The sequence below is a fragment of the Rhinatrema bivittatum genome, chromosome 2, assembly GCF_901001135.1.
Source record: "Rhinatrema bivittatum chromosome 2, aRhiBiv1.1, whole genome shotgun sequence".
Classification (NCBI taxonomy): domain Eukaryota; kingdom Metazoa; phylum Chordata; class Amphibia; order Gymnophiona; family Rhinatrematidae; genus Rhinatrema; species Rhinatrema bivittatum.
Window position 1 is genome coordinate 720,927,509 of NC_042616.1, and position 23,021 is coordinate 720,950,529.

Consider the following 23,021-nt stretch of genomic DNA (forward strand, 5'->3'; position numbering starts at 1 on the left):
AACTGTAAAATAAGTGCTTATTGACACAGAACTATTGGTATTAATGCTGTGTGATGGATGTCTAATCAATCACGAGCAAAAAGGGACATTATTGAAATACCAGATTACATGCCTGAGTTTTCACATGCTGACGTTGATAATTGATTCGTTTAGCTCTATTGAGCCGTTCACCTGACGACTCCTCCCCTGGGTTCTGGGGCAAGGAGGTGCGATATAGGCCTCATTGAGATGGGGAGGGAAGGGGGAGGAGGGGAGGGGGAATTTCACTTCATTACCAGGGAAGGGAACTATGGGTGAATATATACATAGCTGGATGTGGGACATTTTAATAGAGGTACCACAGCAGAGAGGGAGTAATTTAGGGTGTCTATGGTGGGAACGGAGGGATGGCACGCTGGGGGTTGGACGAGCAGGTATACCTGTTTTGGAGTTGGGGAGACAGGCTAATTTTTTGTCGAGTACAGATGTTGTCAATTAGGATACTCACCCTTAAAGTTAAAGGTCTTAACACCGCAAGCAAACGGGGCTTACTCTTGAAGCAGCTCGACAGGCTCCAGGCCTCGATAGCTCTCCTCCAAGAAACACATCTTAGAAGGTCTGGTGAGTCATCCCAAATTTCCGCACTGTTATTGGGCTAATAGCTCTAAGAAGCAGAAATACGCTGGAGTGGGCATACTAATACATAGAGATGTTGTATTCAAATTGAAGCAATGTGTTCAAGACCCTGAGGGAAGGTTTATTCTTTTAACTTTATGGATGGGAAGAGATAGTAACTATTACTAATATATATAACACTAATCAACATCAAGAGTGCTTGCTTATCACGGTCAGTGCCCTAATCCAGGAAAAAGCGGAGGGTGCGTTAATCCTCGGAGGGGATTTTAATCTCACAGCGAATCCAATCTTAGACAATTCCTCACACAGAAGCGTGGGAACTAGGGTAGCCTGGCAGGCTTTGAAAGTGCTAATGCAGCAAAGCATGTTATTAGATATTTGGCGTTCCCGCTTTCCGAAGTCTCGTTGCTTTACCTTTTTTATGCATTCCGATAATTCTTATAGATATGCTGATGGCAGATAAGGCGTTAATAAATAAGGTGACGAAAACAGACATAGAACCTGTTTATTGGACAGACCATGCAGCGGTTTGGTTTACCCTAGCGCTTCAGAATTATATCGGCCAACGTTTCTGGAAGTTCAATGATTTTCTGCTCAGTGATGACAATTATGTGAAGCAACTGAAATTAAATATAGAGGACTATTTGCAGCTTAAAGACATAGATGAAGTCCCATATACATATGGGAAGGCCTTAAATCTGTTACTCGAGGATATGTGATTTCTAGAGCCTCTTACATAAAGAAAAAGAGAGGGGAAGCTCTTGCTACACTCACACAGCAGTTAAAAGCTTTAGAACGACAACACCAACATTCTTTGTCCTCTGCGATATACCATCAAATCCAACAAGGTAGGGAACAGAGAACATAAGAAATTCCCATGCTGGGTCAGACCAAGGGTCCATCAAGCCCAGCATCCTGTTTCCAACAGAGGCCAAACCAGGCCACAAGAACCTGGCAATTACGCAAACACTAAGAAGATCCCATGCCACTGATGCAATTAATAGCAGTGGCTATTCCCTAAAAAAATTTGAGTAATAGCCGTTAATGGACTTCTCCTCCAAGAACTTATCCAAACCTTTTTTGAACCCAGCTACACTAACTGCACTAACCACATCCTCTGGCAAGAAATTCCAGAGCTTTATTGTGCACTGAGTGAAAAAGAATTTTCTCCGATTAGTCTTAAATGTGCTACTTGCTAACTTCATGGAATGCCCCCTAGTCCTATTATTCGAAAGTGTAAATAACCGATTCACATCTACTCGTTCAAGACCTCTCATGATCTTAAAGACCTCTAATCATATCCCCCCCCCCCCCCCCCCCCTCAGTCGTCTCTTCTCCAAGTTGAACAGCCCTAACCTCTTCAACCTTTCCTCATATGGGAGCTGTTCCATCCCCTTTATCATTTTGGTTGCCCTTCTCTGTACCTTTTCCATCGCAACTATATCTTTTTTGAGATGCGGCGACCAGAATTGTACACAATATTCAGATGCAGTCTCACCATGGAGCGATATAGAGGCATTATGACATTTTCCGTTTTATTAACCATTCCCTTCCTAATAATTCCTAACATTCTGTTTGCTTTTTTGACTGCTCCAGCAGACTGAGCCGACAATTTTAAGTATTATCCACCATGGTTACATGGAATAGACTTAGTTTTTGGGTACTTGCCAGGTTCTTATGGCCTGGATTGGCCACTGTTGGAAACAGGATGCTGGGCTTGATGGACCCTTGGTCTGACCCAGTATGGCATGTTCTTATGTTCTTATGATTCCTAGATCTTTTTCCCAAACACCAATAAAATATTTCAAAACAGCAAACACATGAAATAACACCCCAAAATTTTAAATAATTAAAAATTAAATAATTAAAAATCTCCAGCTCTCCATACCATTAAACAAATAAATACCTGGCATCTTTTGATTCCCCAGAGATTGTTGTGGATTTGGGTGAAGAAGGCCACACAATCTTTATCCTCTCTCTCTCTCATGTGCACACATGCAGGCTCACACTCTCATATGCACACATGCTGGCGCTCTCTCATATACACACACGTCCCTCTCAGTCGTCATCCTCTCTTCTGGGTCTTGGCTGCGCTGCTTATTTTCTGCTGGAGGGGAAGTGGGAGGAAGCGGACCTGCAACTGCCAGATACATCATCCTGCTGAGCCAGTAGGCCTTTCTTCGGGCTGCATCAGGTTGGACTCCATCGGGGCCCCGCAGACACCTGCCTCGGGCCGCGTTGTGAGTCACTCCCCGCAAAATAACTTGTTCCGCAGCTTCACCTCAGCAGGAAATGAGATGAAGACCATGTGACTAGTGTGAGCAGCCCAATCCCCCGATAGCCAGTCCGTCCTTGGCACTTAGATTACCTCCATCTGTCTGCCACCAAGACAGACAAAAGAATAGCCACCTCTTTGTACTGTTGGACACAACTCAAACACACTGACTTCTGACAAAAGAAGATTAGTCACACAGAAAGCATGGTCAAAAGATAGACCACTAAAGACTGCAAGGATCAAAATGATACTAAACTAATATTAGATTTTGTCAGAGAGGGAAGAAGATGGACAAGGACTGTATTCTGGCAGTTTTCCTTTTTCTCTTCCAAAAAACTGCTTTAATACGCAAGAGTCCATGAACTGTATTCATCGCCTGTGGAAGAATTCTCAGCAAAGCTACTTTCAGTTCTACTCTAGGTCAGTCCATCAGGTACCAGCAAATGAGCAGAACTTACAAACTCTACTGGCCTTAAGACTAGTCATTTTGACCAACTAAAATGCAGTTCTGGTGATTAAATAATGTTTTATATACTGAGGCACAGCCAGTAGTATTCGCCAGCCCCGGGGAGAGAAAGTAATAGTCATTGCACAATGGCCACACTTAGTGGCACATTTAGGGCCCATGATTGCAATGTGCTAGAGATAGACCTAGTGCATGGTCTCTGGCCAAGGACCATCACTGCAGTGACTGGACAAAATATATTGGCAGGGAAGATAAAATAGGGGAAAAAACCCATGTAGTTGCGAATGAAGGTTCATGGCATCAGATCCCAGTTTTGGTTCCATCAGAGCTGGAAGTCCAAAAGGAGCAGGAGGAAACAGCCAGGTCACAAAACAGCATTTTAAATTTTATAACAATGGCAAGCAGTAATGTCTCACCTGGCTCATCTGTGTAACTTTAGTCTTAAAAATAACAAACAAAACAAAAACCCCACTGAATTACTTGCTTACCTACAGTTACAGCAGCTACTACTGGAGATACTATCACAGACAAAGTTACACCACCTGCGATTGCCAAATTTCTCTTGTGCTTTGAAATGTCTTTGCCTTCATATCGATTGTGAATCTTTGGGAATTAAGACATTGAGAGAAGATAAATTATTTTTTGAAATGGACAAGGTGCAACAGAATAACTTTTTTTTTTTTACTTTGAAATTTCAACTAAGACAATTGAACACAGAAAGGTTAACTATAATGACAAGTATTATAGTTGCTTTATCACTGGTTAATGTCTCATGATAATTTGGACAACACAAATGGTTGCTACACAGTACACTTGATTATCTCATATCAGAACATGATTTTTCTGTGATTTCTTTTTAACATGTAAATTTTCTGCATTTATTATAGACACTTACCTTTTAAACCTGATTAGAGTAGTACTACATTCTTCAGAATATAAATCTGTTTGATTCATTTCTCCCCTTTGCTAGCCATATTCCTAGTTTCAGTTCTGACTGAAGTCATTTCTTATATTCTTACATTTTGATTAAAAGATGTGCATCTTTTAATATTACTTCTTGTCTTTAAGAATCCCAGTGGCACCCAGCAACTGTTTACAATGCATTTTATTTTACATACATGGATATGATGCTAAAATAAGCTCTCCATTATAATCGTTTGCTTGTTACTCTCCTGCATTACCTTTTAGGAACGTTATGTTAAACTTTTCTCTCTCTCAAATATTCTGAACTGTACTCCCTGTTCATTGTAACTTTCTTTCATTTAGTTAAATGGTTTCCTCTGGTTATACTGTAAACCGGTATGATAAGACTTGTCTTGAGCATCGGTATATTAAAAGAATTTAAATAAATAAATAAATAAATGATAACAAAAGGCCAAGTATCATCCCAATTTACTGGGATCTAAAATCAATGGCAAAGAAACTTTTTTTTTTTTTTACAATCAACTATTTATAAGAAAACATGCTGGTAATATGGCTGCTTCAGAAATAAAGAAATAAAACTTCTGAAATAATTAGAAACAGGTTTCATCCACACTTAGGTGCAGTATTGGTTCTAACTACAATTCATGGGTGATATCCAATGTATACCTTTTCATCTTAATCTCTATGCAGACTTGGCTACTGAATGCTTTTGATAGAATGAGGACTCTAATGTGTGACAGAAAAGAAAAAACTTCACAACCAATTTTCTTTTTAAATTCTCTGAAATCAGTTAATCTTAAAACAAAAGCTTTCTATTGTTAGTGGCACAGCTTTTAATGCATTTCAAAAGATGGCCATTAACATATATTTAAACACTTTTATATACCGATGTTCATAGCAATATCACATCGGTTTACAGTCAATAGGGGTAAAATCAAATGAACCAAGAAGCATAAAGTTACAATAAACAGGGCATACGCGAACTTGGGCTGTAGGGAAGATAGTAAAGAGTTACAGAAACATAGAATGAGATTTTTTCAAACAAATGGTGGCCTAGAGAAGCAGCCAGGAGTAACAGTTAATATAAAATAAAATATAATAGAATATATTATGTTATAAAAATATAATACAAATATTGTACTCCAGAGACAGGGATTTGTCTCTGGAGTACAATATATGCCTTGCCAACATAAACAGCAAAATCTAGATTAAGAAATCTATAGAAGTCTTCAAAGAAAGCAGAAGCATGAAGACTATGGAAGTCCTTGAACAGGCATCTGTTAATCTGTGGCAAAAGGGAACTGATGTGGTTAGTGCCAACAGCTTTGTCACCATTTAAAAGCATTTGAACATGAGCAAGTTTCACAACCTGGGAGCAGTTCCACCAACCTGGCACATGATAGGTCAAGTGAGCCATCCAGCGGGATTAATATACTTATGGTTTGGAAAACTGAACAAATTTAGAGTTGGAAATTATAAGAGAGAAAGCATTAATTCTCTCTCAGCTTCATCAAAGTAAACTTTAGCACATTTTAGTTAGGGATTTTAGTCTCAAAGATGGCTATAAATAGAATTAAAACTAATAAAGTATATTAAACTGGTATGAAATAAGATGTACTTTACCTTACGGCCCACATATACCGGAATTCCGATAATCATAGCAGGAATAGCAATTCCAGCAATTAATGCAATTCCCACAGGCGCACCAACAAGTGTCCCTAGCTGCCATAATATTTTCTTCTTCCGGCTCCATGGCTTTTTCCCCCAAAACGTACAACCAGATGGGCTAATGGGAAAGACATTTAAGTAAATAAAACTTGCTGTCCAGAGCTTGTTTTTGTGAAAATCAAGTTAAAAGGTTATTCAGTTAAAATTATAAACATTCAATCAATAAACCACTTCCCTTGGTCAATTTCATATTTTTTATGGCAAGGTCTCAAAATATTCTGTTTCAATAGGTTTCTCAGTCTTTTAGTAATGCTCACAAGACTTGCAAAACAAAAGCAACAATCAGTCAACCTCTCGAATGAGAATTCTTATAAAATATTATGAATAATTAAATTGAAATCAAATAAAAGCTTAAAGTGGTGAACAAATACTGCATAAACTTTACAACAGGAGAAAAAAAATGTAGCTCAGCTGCAACCAGTCATCACTAGGCCCAGCCTTGGCTGAGTTGTGCAAACTCTGGTACAACATGCTCTCCACTTTCCCTTCAAAGGCTTAAAACTGAACAAGGATGGGTGCACTTCATAACGTGGGCTCTAACACACATGAACAATCTGCATAGTGGAATAAAAGATGATGTCAACAGAAAAGGATCATTTGGTCCATTCAGTCTGTCCATTTGTACCTGCCTGCTGTGCTGTCATAGGTATTACTCAATCTATGGTCTTCTCCCTCCCTTTGTCATTAAAGACCCCTTATGTTTATCCCATAGACGCTTGAATTCTGTCATTCTTTTAGCCCCTATAACCTATGTTTGAAATTTGTTTCAGATGTATTTTCTCACATTCTCTTTCAGCTTCCCTTCCCTATGACAATCCCTTGCCCTTGAGCTTCTCATTTTATGGAAAATGTTACATTTTGTTTTTTTATTGAGGCTTAGATATGTTTGTATCAAATCTCACCTTTCCCTTCTTTCTTCCAAAAGTACACTGCAGGCAATGTATGCTGGTGGTCCTGCTTTGAATTGCATCCACCTTTTTAATGCCCATAGGTCTCCAAAACTCTACACAGTACTCAAGTACACAAGTACTCAAAAGACATGCGTACAGGTAATATTACTCCCCTTTCTGTAAGTGATACCTCCCCCCTCTCTAATGCACCCAGATATATTTGCTTTCCCAAATGTTTTCTCACTCCGATTGGCCATCTTAAAGTCTGAGATGATGACCCCAGGGTCTTTCTATTCTTTGTTCATTGCAAATACTTCACCTTCTTCCAGTAGCCAGTATTGGACACTACCACCATAAACCTTCATTCACAACTTCCCAAGTACTTCCCCTATTTATTTATAACCTTCCCTAGTCTAGCAAGTGCAGTGAAGGTCCTTGGCTGCGATCCATAGAAGGTATAACAACTTAAGGCTCACAGCTTGCTTCCCTCACAGCTTATTCCACTCAGTCTCTTCTCACTCTTAAAATATGGAAGAGACTGGTTGGGCTTTCAGTGCTTCACCTGCTTTTCTTCTGGCCATACGAGTCCTCCATGTCCACACTGCCTGCTCTATTCTGAGAGGTTGGTGTGCCATATATTTTTGTTAATGTAGGTGTGCCTTGGGTTTGAAAAGATTGGGAAACACTGGACAGGAGGACAGGAAAATTAGTTCTTACCTGTTAATTTTTGTTCCTGTAGTACCATGGATCAGTCCAGACTGTGGGTTGAGCCTCCTTTCCAGCAGGTGGAGACAGACTAAAACTTGAAGGATACCCTATATCAGGACAGAGCCTATCCTCTACCCCTTCAGTATAACGTATGTCAAAGCAGAAAACAAGACGACCAAAGTAGGATCAAGCAAGTAACCATAAAGCTCAATGGAGCAACTGTAGAAAAATGTAAGGAATATGGCCTAACTACCCGCTCTTGCATATTCTTGGCATGAGAACAACTAAGGCTTCCGGTGTTTTTGCTCAGTATTTTTGTACAAAAATGAGATAGTAGACTCTGCAGATCTGCAAGAAAAAACAGCTTCGAGAGGACAGAAAAAGACAAACAGGGAAGGGCGTATGGACTGATCCGTGGTACTACAGGAACGAAAATTAACAGGTAAGAACTAATTTTCCTTTCCCTGTATGTACCCGGAACAGTCCAGACTGTGGGATGTACCAAAGCTTCCCTAAAACGGGTGGGATCAAGACAGTCCCGCTCGAAGCACTGGCAGCCCAAAAGAACCGAAGCAGAGCTTACACATCTAGGCGATAGTATCGAGCAAAAAGAGATAAGGACACCCAAGTATGAACAGTGCAAATCGCCCCTGGAGAGAAGTGAATGTTTGCCCAAGAAGTAGCTCGAGAATGCAAAGAATGAGGCGGAAGACCCTCGGGGAACCGCCAGGCCATGACAAAAAAAAAACAACCGAAGAGATCATTTCCTGCATCCAGCGCGCTATAGTGGACTCAGAAGCTGGCTTACCCCAATTGGACCCACGCCAGGGAACAGGAAGATGGACTGATGCACAAAGGCCATCGGGGACCAGGAAATAGAGCAAGAGAACTCGTATGGCAGCGAGGTAACGGAGACCCGTATGGCATCAAGATAACTGGGACCGTCACCAGACGCAGGAGAAATGCGGGGAGTTCCGCCGACCGAAGGACAAAGAAGTTAGACGAAGCTTCACCAAAAAGGAAGGGCCCGTACGAGGGCTACCTTGGAGTCGGAAGATCGCAAAAAGGATTCCCGACAGGACAGCGCTTGGATCTGACGAGCAGAGGAGTTAAGACCAGAAGACAGTCTTAAGCGTAAGGGCCTGCAGGGTGACGCGACGGAGAGAGTCGAACAGAGCCGTACAGAGGGGTCCGAACAACCGAGTGTAAACTTTATGATGGACAAGTTGGCGAAAAGGTGGATGGAGATGCCTGACGCCCCTGAAAGTCCAGGGACGACCTGCCACTCGACCTAGGAGAGAGCCGAGGGGTAGACTTGTACGCGCCGAGAACGAAAGGAAAGACCCTTGGAAAGACTGCCTCGGAGAAGAAAGGACTAACGAGATCGGTGCGGAGTACGTCGAGAAACCTGACTTCGAACAAACTCAAGCACGTTCCAGATGCGCAAGTACGCCAGGGAGTCTACCGTTTCCGGGCCCGAAGCAAGGCGAAGACGGCCTCCTCCGAAAAACCCTCGGCCCGGAGACATCGTCGTTCAAAAAGGCAGGGCGACAGACAAGCATGAACGGCCTGGTCGAAAAAATGCAGGTCCCTGACTAGGGAGCCGAGGAAGATGGCATAGCCGCAGAGGTCCGACCGTCGCTAGGTTGAGAAAAACTGCAAGCCAAGGCCTGAATGGCCCCTCGAGCGCTACCAGAACCTTGGGACACCAGTGAAGAACTATCCGTCTGAGAACTTTCCCGACCAGAGACACTGGGGGGGGAGGGGGGGGGGGGGAAGTAGAAAAAGATGTACCGCTGGCCAAGGCGAACAGAGTCATACAGGAGAGCCAAAGCAACTACGCCCACCGAGCCGTGGTCCCTCCAGCGGAAGAACCAATTTACCATGGTAGTGAGAAGAGTCGCCATGAGGACCAGGTGGGAGGGGACCACCTGTCGATGAGAAAACCATGGTTGAGCCAAAGAGTTCCCACTCCCTGGGATCTAGCGACTGAAAACGGAGAAAGCAACCTGAACATTCCCCTAGCCCGCGGAGTGGGAGGCCGCCGGGCACTGTAGGTGTCGCTTTGTCCAGGCGAAGAGAAGGCTGGTGTCCAGGGCCACCCACGGACTGAGAGCGCCACCTGGGCAATTGATGCAAGCCACGGTGGTGGAGTTGTCGGGCAAGACCCGTAGCGCCTTGCCGCGTATGAGAGGAAGAAACTCCAGAAGAGCTAGGAACATCGCCCGAGCTTCCGTAATGTGCCAGCGAGACGGAGACGCTGGCCAGGTCCCCTGGGCATACTGGGAGAGGCAGACCACGCCTCAGCCCGAAAGACTGGCATCCGTGGGCCTTATCGTCCGCTGGGGAACTTGGAGAGGTAGACCCGGTAGCAAAAGAAGAAGGGGGAATCTACCCCTGTAAGACGGCGATGGTAGAGCCCAAGAACGGGAGAACTGTGTGAGATTGTTCCGCCAGTGGCTGCCAACGGGACAGCAAAGTTATCTAGAACAGCCATATTGGAGCAAGGGCCCAAGGGACTAGGTCGAGGGTAGGAGCCGAGGAGCCCAAGATCTGCAGGCAGTCACAAGCCGTCAAAGAAGGAAGCAAGGGCAGACTTTGAAACCGGCCGAACAACTCGAGGGCCCACGCATGAGGCAAGAAGACCTTGCCTACCCGGGTGTCGAAGTGGATTCTCAGGTACTCTAACTCCGGGAAAGGCTGAAGATTGCTCTAAGAGAAATACAGTATCCACCCCAGGGACGCAAAGAAAGCTAGTACGCGATACACCGACCGCCAACAAAGAACCTCCACCTTGGCCCGGAAGAGTAGACGAGGAGTCCTGCCCGGCGGAGAGCTGCTGCCATCAACACCTAGACATTGGTGAAGATGCAAGGTTCCGTCACGAGACCAAAGGGAAGCGTCCAGAACTCGAAGTCCCGGCGGAGGACGCGAACACGAAGAGACTATGGCAGCCCCGAAGAAATGGAAAATGGAATATGCCACTGTGAGAAACGAGTGGGACGAGGAATGCCCCGGGGCAGGACGGCACGAGAATGCTCACAGGGTGTGCATGCGGAGAAGCGGGAACTGAGAGACCGGGGACTCTTGTGAGGTCTAAGAGTGAACGAAGAAAATAGGATAGTGGCCTGCGGCAAGTACGTTGGCTGGGACCGGGGCCTCCGCGCCCAGACACAGGAGCTTGGCGGGGGTTTGCTCCACTGTATGCCGCAGGGACCGACCACCCGGGGAAACAGAAAAAAGATCCCGACAAACTCGAGGAAGGCGAAGACGTACCCATGTCTGAGAACGTCGAGGACCCCCTGGTCCGACCGGAGCTGGACCCAGTCCGCGGAGAAGAGGGAAAGGCAACCGCCTCAGAAGGAGACCGAAGCATGAGGCAAAGACACTCCGGAGTATGTGCAGGCATAAGGATTGAGCGCGTGGGCTAACCCTCGCGAAAGGGATGGCACCCACAAGAATGCTGCGACAAAAACTGCAATCACGAAGGACAAACCCCCCTGAGGAGTCACCGTGCCCGCGTGGGGTATACTGACTCTGGCCCCGAAAGCGTGGACTAGAGGGTATAAAGGACCAGGATTGTTTCGGACGGGCCACCGGGAGCTGATGGCCCCTACCGTCCCTAAGGAAATCCCTAGTTTCTCAAGGCCCTGGACAAGGAACAGCTTACCTTTGAATGGCAACGTACCCCACCGGACTGAGGAGGCCGGAGCGGCCGACCAGTGGCGCAGCTAGAGGAGCCGTGTGGCGGACATCTCCAAGGCAATCGCCTCCGGCTGGAGGCAGAGAAGGGTCGAATGCGCAGCCTCTGGCCACGGGAGGTCCCGGGCGCAGAGGAAATTTGCCGAGGACCCCATGTGAGACCTGCCCATAGCAGGAAACTGCAGCAAATAGTGGAACACATCCCCGGCGCTAAAACATCAGAGTGCGCTTCGAAGGAGCCTCGAGCAAGCGTACCGGGGCTGCTTGAAAACCGGGAAAACCCTCCTGAAATGCGACCGCAGAAGTAGTCCACGGAGTGATTATGGAGTTTCCTTTTTTTTTTTTTTTAAACAAAGCATGCCACCAGGAGGGGGAGCTCGTTCAGGGCACAGCCCGACCGGGGAGCCTGCGAAAGCCGCAGGCGCAACTGTTTGAGCGTGGGAGGAAGGAGAAGGCGCTTGCCGAAACCAGGATCCTGCCAGGACCGGGGCCATATCCGTGGACAAGAGGCGGCACCAGGAAGATTAACTAACACAACCGGGTTGGCTATAGGATCCGGGAGTACCGGGATCCATCGGGGGCAGGGAGGGGGCACCTCTGGGACCATCCACGCCCCAAGGGACCCCGCAGCTGGCCGAACTGTCAATGGTACGGAGTGGGGAAATTTTTGTTTAAATTGATTAGGAATTACTTAATTTTAAAAAAATTTATTTTTTTTTAATGATTTGTCCCGAGGGGAGGCAAGGGGGGACCTTCCACCTCCTCCTGCATGCTCACTAAAGGGAATTTACGCAGGAGGAGGGAAAAAAACACAAAAAAACGAGCCCAAAAATCCCGGGTGGGGGAGGGGAAGAGGGAGGCGAGGGGGTGACAAAAAACCCTTCCTGGGGGGCTCAAATCGGGGGGGTAGCTGCAAAAAAAAAAAAAAAAAATATCGGCCCCCCAGCCCCAGAAAGCTCTGAAAACGGAGCCAATTAAAAATGCAAAACGGCCGCCGTTCCCGGGCTTCCCGACTCAAGAATGGCCTGGCCAAGCTCTGGGGACGAGATCCCTGGGCTAAATTTGCCTTCCCTGCCGAGGAGGGACCTTCCCCACCCGGCAGGGAGGCATAGAAGAAACCCCTACGGCAAAAACTCGATGGGGGCTGGCAGAAAAGAGGCAGGCTGCCTGCCCGCAGCAAAGAGAGCCGCTCTGAGGAAAAAAAGGCTGCCGAGAAAAAATTTGACTGACAGCCTGGAGGCCAGGAGTGAAGCAGGGGGGAATCCTGCTGACTCCTGCCTGTCTGGCTGCTGGTTCAAGACTCCTGAGACCCGAAGAAGAAAAATACGGGTCTACTGCTGCAAATAAGCTGGAGGTAGGGGAATACCTGCAACTTAATAATAAAAAGTGAAATTCCTCTTTCAAATATTTATTCACTTTTTTTTTTTTTTTTAACTGAGCACAGCAGTTGGGTTCTAAACCCTCTCAGCAGCTGGGGGGAGGGGGGAGACGGAGAGACTCGGTCCCCACACCTGGAAGCGGAACAGACTCAGGCTATGCAGCGCGCAAGGGGCAAAGCCCCCTGAGACCGGCAAGAGCCGGGAGACGGAACCGTCTCCCACAGAAGAAAAGGAAAAAATCACTAAAGAAAAAGTCCCTTACTACTAAGGAAAATAAGAATAAGTACTTGCTTGATCCGAGAGGAAGAAGAAAAAAAAAAGGCTGACTAGCCCAAGCAGAGAACGAAGGGTGAGCTGCTGCACCTGCTGGAGACAGACGAATACTGAAGGGTTAGAGGATAGTCTCCACCTGCTGGAAAGGAGGCTCAACCCACAGTCTGGACTGATCCAGGTAAGTACAGGGAAAAGCTTTTACTTTCATTTTGTATAGAAATCTAAAGCTAAGAAAACAGAAGTCAAACTCAGCTCTTAATCACTAGCAGAAAGAGAAAGATTAAGATGGAGACAATGTCAGGAGTTGAAAATGTTTAAAATAACGGTAAAAAAATTGAATGTTCCACAATTTAAAGCAGATAAATATTACCTATATACATTAGACCAGTAGGAGTATAAAAATGGACATTGGTTTACGTCGTGTATTGAGCCTGCTCTACCTGTTAATTGGATCTGCCCTGAACTTTTAGTTTCCAAGGTTTTGGCTGTTCATTTGACAATTTTTGTACTGGATTATCTAGGTGTGCACATTCTGCTAATTAAAGTGTTTAAAAAAAAAAAGCCATCGGACAGAAATTAGAAATGTAAATCAATTTGCTACTGAAACTGGCAATAAGATAAGGTAAGAGTCATACAAATTAACAAGCTGACAGGCCATTACTGACCATTCACATTACAGTTTCTAGTGCTTAAGTTATTTAGTTTCTCTTTGTGTGCTATTTTTTAAATCATACCATATGATAGACAGACAAAAGGTCTTGAATATTCATGCCTCAAGCTTCAAAATTGCTCATTTTACCAAAGCTTACCTTAGATAATGCAAATCAGAGATTTCTTTCATGCAAAGCCAACAAAATTCACAACCACAGACAGCACAAGTCATGTGATTACAGCTTCCATCATTCATCTTTATTATGTAAGCAGCACATCGTGGACATGGTTTAATATCATCAGCTGTTTAGGGAAAAAAAAAGAGTTCAATAAAAATGACAAAACTTCACCAGGATACATATTCAACAGGCCACTGAAGTTAGCCACAAGTACTCTCCAGTCTATGTTGTGGAATTTAGATCAACTGAAATAGACCCACTTTGTCTTCTAAAACAGCATTTCCTACAAAACTGTTTCCTACCAGATTTGAGAAACATTTAATCAACAATCCTCATTATAATTACTTTGTTTGTTAGTACCAATCAAATTCTTGCCTATGGGTCCTGTTCATATTTTTCATTTTTGCACTGCTAAAATCATAGTGAAAAATTCAGGAGTGGTAATATGCAACTGTTCTGACTAAGGAAAGCACTGCTAGAATAAAGAAGCAAAACAGTGTTTATCATGAAATATGAAGAAGCAGAATGCTTTGCACGAGGTGATGTTTTACTGATTAGAAACAGCATCAGGCAGATGCAGTACCGTGCTCTGGCCGCAGTGCATGGCTCGATGCACATCTATAATCCCCAATGCAAAACGGGGGTTAGCAAGTCCAAATCTCGCAAGTAACTAATAGCGCTCATCACATGTAAATTCATGTTGATGAGGCTATTAGTTATTCCTCCCAATGCAAAAAAAAAAAAAAAAAAAAGTGCACCCGACCTGCACATTTTTACTCTCCAAAATTAACACCTGCCCTGAGCAGGCATTAATTTTGGAAGAGCCCAAAAAGTGCTTTTCTGCACTTCCTCTGACTTAATATCATGGTGATATTAAGTTGGATTAACAGAAAAAGGAGTAAGGTAAAAAAATAATTTTTTTTTCTCAAATGGTCTGAGGGTCTCCAGCAGGGGGTCCTGGCCAGGAGGGAGGAGATTTGCAGTCTGGCAAGGGTGATTTTATCGTAAGGACCTCCGATTTCCGATTTCAGGAACTGGACCCCGGGTCTGACCAGGACCACTTGGCCCATTGGGCCAGACCTTGGGGGGTGAGGAAGCTTAGGTCAGGGTCAGGTGCCGGGCGCCCAGCCATGTCTCCTATGTGCCCAATGCCCAGGACTAAAAAGGGCGCTTTATTTAAATATGACATCAGGTGCCCAGGAGAGGTGGTTAGGCGCGTTAGGAAAGAGGGCACTCAGCAATGAGCGCCTGCTTTCTATTCAAAGATATTGCATCGATCTATATGAGCAGTATTGATGGGGAGCGAGTAACTGGGTAACAAGGAGGAGGATCTGTGTGATCATATCTAATGACCTCAAGGTGGCCAAACAGCATCACAGGAGACAATGGTAAGAGCAACTCAGTCAGAACCGGACTCTGCTGGGCTACGGTGCCATAGGATCTGATTTACAACTACCCAGGGCTTTTTCTGCTATTTTGATATCCCTTTCCAACTTTCTTAGCCTTGCCATTGCAACAAAAGTCCTTGACCACAGACCACAGTTCCCTCCTAAGCATGGTAATGTGGCCACGAGGTAGCACTCCTTTCTCCCCTGGAACAGAGGGGGCTGAAAGCTGCCTCTACAGTATTCACAGCCCCAGTTAGCACAGAGAGCAGAGGCCTCGCTTGGGAATTGAACCTAGCCAGGTCCTTTTGCATGGCAATGCACAGCACTGCCACTGAGCTACTAGGCTGACCCAAGATGTAATCATTTTTCAGTGGAAAAGGAGTTCTAGAGCAAGCTACCATAACAGGAGAGAGAAGATCTTCTCAGAAATAGTGGCATAGAGGTGAAACAGCACCTAAAGTCAAAAAGGCACTGGACAAGTATAAAGGATGTTAGTGATGATGTGCGAAGTTCAAAATACTTTGCTTAATAGTTAAGTGTCCGAGAAGTATTCGTCCTCTTTATTTTTCTAATAAATTTTCCTCATATTTTCCTAAACCAAGGCTTCCCAAACTGTGGGTCTGGAGCCCAAATGGGGTCAAAAAAACCTTGAGCTGGGGTTCACAAGTGGCTCAAACGACAGCATTATTCAGGCACCAGCAACAGTAGCAACATTAGCAGCATTAGTAGTGGACGTCAGTGTGGGGCCTGTGAAGCACTGCCCTTGCATGAGCTTCTGTGGAAACAGGAAGCCCTGCTCAAGGAGGGATCAAGGTCGCTACAGGGCCTATGAGCTTGCAGCAGCCCACACACCCCATGTCGACCTTTATTAGTAATGCTGCTGCCGCTGCTTGCAGATCATCATCAAGCTTCAGAAGAGCCATTAGGGGAGAGGAGAGCTGAGTGTGCATGGGCCAGTGGAGACAGCCCCTGTTCCTCTCTCCTCACCCACCGTTAAGTCTAACCAAGAAAAAAAATGCTGCCCCTGTCATTAGTCTGCCCTCTGTTCTCACCAGCTGTTATCCACCTTTGGCTCAGGGCCCAAATGAAAATGTTGCCACTGAGGATGTTTGGAGGAGGGGCTATTTGAAGGGAGGGATAAGACAGAAGGGGGTTTGAAGGTTAGGTAAGGTTTAACTATGAAGGGAGAGAGTGGAGAATGCCAGAAGATCAAATTGGAGGATATAAGATGAGCTGGGTGGGGGAATATGACAGAAAGGTTGGCAGGAAGGAGGTAAGTGGGGAGAGGATAAGAGGGAGAGGATGACAAAGGATAAGTTGGGAGTTATAAGAAGGGTTTGGGGATGAGAGGATCAAGTGGGAGATGTGAAAAGGGCTGGGGGGGGGGGGGGTTGTGAAAAAAATGGGCTGCAGGGAATCCACTAAAGGGGAGGAGGTTAAGAGAGAAGGACCTCTGAAGGGAGTAGAGGTTGAGAGAGGGGATCAGCTGGAGTGGGGGAAAGTTTAAGTGCAATGTTGGAGGGGGTCTGCACCCCTAATTTGTTTTGGTCATTATGAAGGGGTATACAGGAGAAAACACCAGAACACCAGCTCCAGAGAAATGGCCCAGTCCACCTTAAACCTATACAGAATGGAATCCTGGTCCTGAGAGGAAGTCCCTAGGAAAGGAATAGGACTAGCCAGATTTAGGAGGAAAGAGGCAGCCCCAGGAAGAGAAGGAACCTAGGGAGGCCCAGCTTGTGAAGCTAAAAACTACACTGCTGTTTTCTTGTTTAATGACAAGCCAGAATCTAGCCATGCTCTGACCAGCCAAAGACCGCTCATGGTGCCAGGGTCATCCTCTGGAGTCCTGTGAATTTTCAAGTAGTAAAACAGGGTCACATTGGATAAAAGTTAGGGAAGTTGTCCCCTAGACATTCACTACACTCTCAAGAGGCGGTTGTTGTTGGTGCTTCCATTAAGGTCTACAAATTGGCTGTCACACGCAATAGATTTTTCTCCTAGATAGATCCATTTCTCTGCAATGGATTGCCAAGAAGTTCATTCTTTTGAAGAGCTGGTAATTTTTCAAAAGCATGGGAAGCTGTGGCTTTATTTGCAAGTCTTAATGATTTTTGATTTGCTATTGTGGTTGCTCGCAGCATGGTATGTGGTGGAAGTGGTATGTGGCATGGAAGTGGTGAAGACCAGAACTGTGAAGGACTTCAAAGGGGCGTGGGATAAATGCTGTGGATCCATAAAGTCTAGAGGACGTGAATGAAGAGTGGGTGGCTCGCGGGAATGTTGGCTACTACCTGGAGATAATACCCTCATTCAATAAACATTCAAATGGTTAATGGTACTCCAACATTGCTCTAAGCTTCAACGGCAAGAGGAGATGTGGAAAAAAGGATTTGCATTCACAAAAAAGCAGGGAGTAGCTTGCTTGCTACGGCGGTTACTACCCCAACCAAATAAGCCTGAAACTTCACTTTCAATGCATATCCAGCATAGCTCTCTGCTTCAACGGCAGGGGAGAAAGTCTGATTCTTCACTTTCAATGCATATCCAGCATAACTCTCTGCTTCAATGGCAGGGGGAATGAAGAAAAGTGGATCTATATACAGACAACTACCAACAAGGACTGAATTACATAGTCTGGGTAAACAAATAAGCATGGGTGTAGCTTGCTTATTATGGCGGTTACTACCCCTAACTAATTAAGCTAGATATTTCACTTAGATGCAGTTCCAACACTGCTCTCTACATTAATGGTGGGGGTGGAAGGGAAATAGAACCAAAAGGTTACTAAGAGCCAAGAGTAACAGATAAGTATGAGAAAAAAAAAAGTGCGAAACTTGCTGGGCAGACTGGATGGGCCGTTTGGTCTTCTTCTGCCGTCATTTCTATGTATGTAACTGTGGTGATGGACATTGTTTTGTCTGTACATTTCTCATACAGCAGGATTTTCTCATATACAAGAGTGTTTTTATATATTTTTCAGGGTAATGGAATGCTGATTAATTTAAACTGTACAGTTGGGAATGCCCAGTTATCAAAGGCATTAAGTCCTATTGTTTGCATAGTTTGGACACTGGTTGCTGGATTGGAGCTATAATATAATGAATGTAATACCATGTTCATGGGTTTTATTGCTGAGTGTTGGGGTGGCATGTGAAGGCTGTGGGCATTTTCCTCTGCTTTTGGGTTTTCCTATATTGTGCTATGAGGCTTTAATGCCATTACCATCTGTACATTTTTGGTTATGGGCTGTTGGTTTGAGTTATATTATCTGTGGATTTTATTGTAAGGGCTTTGGATGGGGAGGTGGGTTATAATGTATGACTTTTTTTTTGCTGTTTGTTTTATTTTAAATATTATGATTATACTTTGCTTAGTGTTTTCAAATATAAATATATAATACATATTTTAAATATATAAATAAGAGTTCATTGTTGCCCATTTAGTAAGAGATTTCCAAACATGAGCAGACCTACATTTCATCCGATTGTCTACAGCCACACCACTCTGGGCTTTAAATTTATAAGAACTCAGAAGCTAAATAATGTCAGGTGTGACCAGTACTGGAAAGATAGACTCCTCTGCTCTTCCAAGAAACACTGTGTACTGCAGGAAGTGGTATTATAGGTGTTGCTGCTGCAGAAGGCACAGACTTTTCTTTAATTAAAGACAGAATACAATACTGGACCATTGGTTATGACCAATATAGCTAAGAACTTAGCTGGGTACTTGTGACCTGACTGGGCTTGAGGACTTTTAGAACAGAAGAACATAAGACTTACCATACTGGGTCAGACCAAGGGTCCATCAAGCTTAGTATCCTTTTTCCAACAGTGGTCAAGCCAGATAACAAGTGTCTGGCAGGATCCCAAGGGGTCGATAAGATTCCAAGCTGCTTATCCCAAGAATAAGGAGTGGATTTCTGCAACTCTACCTTAATAATGTTTTATGGACGTTTCCTGCAGGAACTTGTCCAAACCTTTTTTAAATGCAGCTATACTAATAGCTTTCACCAAATCCTCTGGCAACAAATTCCAGAGCTTAACTGTGGGTGGAGTGAAAAAAATATTTTCTCTTAGTTTTAAATGTATTACCTAATTACTTCATTGTGTGTCCCTTGGTCTTTGTACTTTTTGAAAGAGTAAACAACTGATTAACATTTACTTGTTCCATGCCACTCATTTTAATTTAATGTTTATTGTTTTTCAAATTATTAACAAAGAAAGAACACTTTGTAAGGAAATACAGAAAACAAATTCAAGGAAAAGGATATCAACATATCACATCTCCCATATATAGTCCAATTATATGGTGAGGAAAAACATTTGCTGTATTACATTGGGAATTATGAGGGGAGGAAAACAGAAAATACAAGGAGATAATAGGAAATAACTATAACATTGCTGCTGACAGGAACCCTATTATTACCCCCAATAATACCTGGTTATGTCCTTCCTTCTAGAAACTGTCTCAACTGTTCGGGTAGGAAAAAGATATAGGTGTTTCCTACATATTTTATAACACATTTGCAGGGAAAACGTAAGAGGAAAGTCGCGCCTTTGGCTAACACCTCAGGCCGCATATCTATGAACATTTTCCTCCGTTGCTGGGTGGCCCTAGAAAGGTCTGGATAGACCCTAACTGTGGCCCCCATAAAGGGAGTATTAATGTTTTGAAAATAAGCTTTCATAACAACTGCTCTCTCTGGGTCAGAAAAGAAAGACACAAACAAAACTGCTCTCTCAGTCACTTCCAAGGCTGAATTTTCTAGATATTCCGTGAGGTTTTCCAAATCTACCCTGTTTTCACCCACAGGTAATTGTGTTGTAACACTTTTAACTGGCAAAAACATAACTTTCTTTGTGGAGGGGTGCAATTCCACAGGGATTTTTAGAACCTCAGTCATATATCTTTTAAAAGTTATTAATACTGGTTCACCCATTACTCTGGGAAAATTCACCAATCTAACATTCAAATTGTCTTAGGTAATTCTCAATAGACTCCAATCTTCTTTGCGATGATAATCGATCTCTCATTAAAGTCATATTTAAATCTTGAACCTGTTTCATTTTCACATTTATTTCTTGGATAGCCGCATTATTATGGTTGGTATTCTCTCTCTGGTCTTTCTCTACCAACTCCAGTCTTTTGACCATTGTTCCCATCTGCTGAGACTGGTCTCAGAGTATAGGCATTAACCATCATTAAGTCCCAAAGGGACTCCAAAGTTATCTCCGCCGGTTTCACAAACTCCCAAGGCATTGGAGCCACAGTTCCTACCTCCTCCCGTCTAGACCTCTGGTCTGATGTTCCTGGTGGTATACTTCCCTCGCCGAGATTTCTCCCTCCTTGGGTCTCCCACTCCTGACGAGATATAGGTTGGGCTGAGGCTCCAGCCTCTGCTCCTAAAACGCTGGGTGTTCCTCCACCTTGAACTCCTCCGACCAAGCTTGGGTCAGTGTGTACAATACCTCCAGCGTCTAGAAGTGGAGAGCTACACAGCGGGCCTCGGGGATCCGGAGGACTCAGTGTGATTTCGCCAGGTGATAATCTCGCTCCTCCCGAGATTGCCACAGCGGCGCTTGGTTTCCCCGATCTAGTTCCTGGGATCGCGAAGTCGGTGATTATTCGCTGTCCTGAGATGCAAGGTGAGTCCGGAGGATATATCCTCACCTTGCCCTTTCTCTTGTGTGGCATAACTGAGACAAAATAGGATTTTACCAGGAAAAACAAAATTTATTTCAAGAGAACGCTCAGAGCTGCAAGACTCAGCGTCCTTCAGCAGCGGCCATCTTGACTCCTCCCCTCCACTCATTTTATAGACTTCTATCACATCTCCCCTGAGCCGACTCTTCTCCAAGCTGAAGAGTCCTAACCTCTTTAGCCTTTTTCATAGGGGAATTGTTACATCCCCTTTATCATCTTTGGTCACCCTTCTCTGTACCTTTTCTAATTCTGCTGTATCTTTGCAATGTGGTGTCCAGAACTGCACATAATACTCAAGATGAGGTCGGACCATGGAGTGATACAGAGGCACGTGATATTCTGTTTTATTCTCCATTTCTTTGCTGCATACTGAGCAGAAGATCTTAACGTATTTTCAGCGATGATACCTAGATCCTTTTCCTGAGTGGTGACTCAGAAAAAGCCCCAACTCATAATGGCATGCCTTGAGTTCTTAAGATAATAAAGTAAAGCTCTGTTTGCTCACTAGACCGCCCTTGCCAGAACAGCAACGATGTTAATCCTAGTGATACAGCTAAAGTCCAGGAATTACCAGGCAAAATCGCCCTTGTAAAAACTAATTAAAAAAACTGCCCATTTGAAATATGAATTCTTTGTTAAGCAATGAACAGTATGACCAAAGCAACAGATAAATACTAACAAAAGATTAGCTGGAATTTCACTTGTCCAAAACAAACAGAACTCCTAGCATCAAATAGTTAGATATTTGAATTTGACAAAATAAATTTACTTACACAAAACATAGGCTGGTCCAATTAGATTCCCTGCACCAACAGTTCAAAGGGAAAATCTTCCATGACCTCTGATTTAAGTTCATAAAGCCACTAAAACAGCAAAATGTAAAACAAAAACACCACATTTGGCCTGACTCAAACAAGCACCGTCAACATGTCTTCTGCATTAAGAGCATTTATTTATTTAAAAGTTATTTTCCAGGCCACTCAGGAAGCTACAGTTTCCTTGCTGGTGCCCAGAGCCTGAAGCATGGCAGGACAATAGTCTGTACTGGCACTTCTCCATCTCACTTTAGGTCTGACAGGACGATGAGAGGCGTGCTTTGCCAGCATAGCAGCTTGTGCTGTCCCCACCATAGGAAAGGCTTGAACTACTGCAGGCCCTGCCTCTCCCTCCCCCCCGCCAGACTGCTGCAGGAATGGGGTCGTGACGCTTGCATGGCTACTTCTCCACCATGTGTGCTTCCTAAGAGAAAATCGGGGCAGGTGGAACTGCCACGGACTGGGAAGAATACAGCCTCAACTGTCCCCACACCACTAGCCTCCTCACTTCCTATCTGTGGTGCTGGAGGAAGGTATGATGGGTGAAAAGGTGACATAAAGGGGGAAGAGCACCACTGGGAACAATTAATTTATGCAGGGGTGGAGGTGACAAGAGAAGCACCATAGAGAGAGATGAAAGGGAGTAATGGAAATGTGAGGTTTTCCTTTTGAGTCTCCCTGGTAACTTCAGAGATGTTAAACTTTGGTCCTCAGTTTCCCCAGATATATTTCCAAACATCTGATCGAGATCTCCTGAAAACCAGATTTGTTTGTGGTACTCAAGGATTGGAGATTGTTAATCTTCTCAAAATTTCCTGCTGGGGGAATTTTGGAGATGAAAGGAAGTAAGAAGAAGTTTTGGAGTGGATTGGTTATTGGTGGTTTATGAACTGTTCATATTATTCTAGTGTGTTATTTGTAGTATATTTTTAAATTATTTTGTACCCTGTTCTGTGTGCATTTGGGCAAAGGATACAAAGCAAAACAAATAAATGAAAAAATTAGTTTTCTAATGTTTTTCCAGCCCTGCCCCTATGTTAAATCGATCAGTCATAAGAAAGATAAAAAATGTAATGTTTGGTCAGACCAAGCCTTGAGCCCAGCATCCGATTTGACAGTGGCCAGTCCAGATCACAACTACCAGGCAGATCCTGAAAAATAGATCTAGTTCTTGTTTTATGCTGACAAGAAATATATCCCAGGGGATAATAATTTAAACTAAAATACTAAATCATTAAGCAAAAGCAAAATTGCCTACCTGTAATAGGTGTTATCCCAGGACAGCAGGATGTAGTCCTCACATATGGGTGATGTCACTAGAC

The 23,021-nt window shown here is 44.2% G+C and overlaps 1 protein-coding gene across 4 annotated transcripts in view; it reads right to left on the minus strand.

Annotated features, from left to right (window-relative positions):
- Positions 1-23,021, minus strand: part of RNF19A (ring finger protein 19A, RBR E3 ubiquitin protein ligase) — a 217,993-nt gene that overhangs the window by 48,179 nt on the left and 146,793 nt on the right. For all 4 annotated transcript variants that reach the window (XM_029591803.1, XM_029591801.1, XM_029591802.1 and 1 more), the window contains 3 exons: positions 13,770-13,914; positions 5,904-6,066; positions 3,845-3,959 (listed from right to left, as the gene is read on the minus strand). In XM_029591803.1, coding sequence (XP_029447663.1) covers positions 3,845-3,959; positions 5,904-6,066; positions 13,770-13,914 — 423 coding nt within the window. The remainder of the gene's footprint in view (positions 1-3,844; positions 3,960-5,903; positions 6,067-13,769; positions 13,915-23,021) is intronic.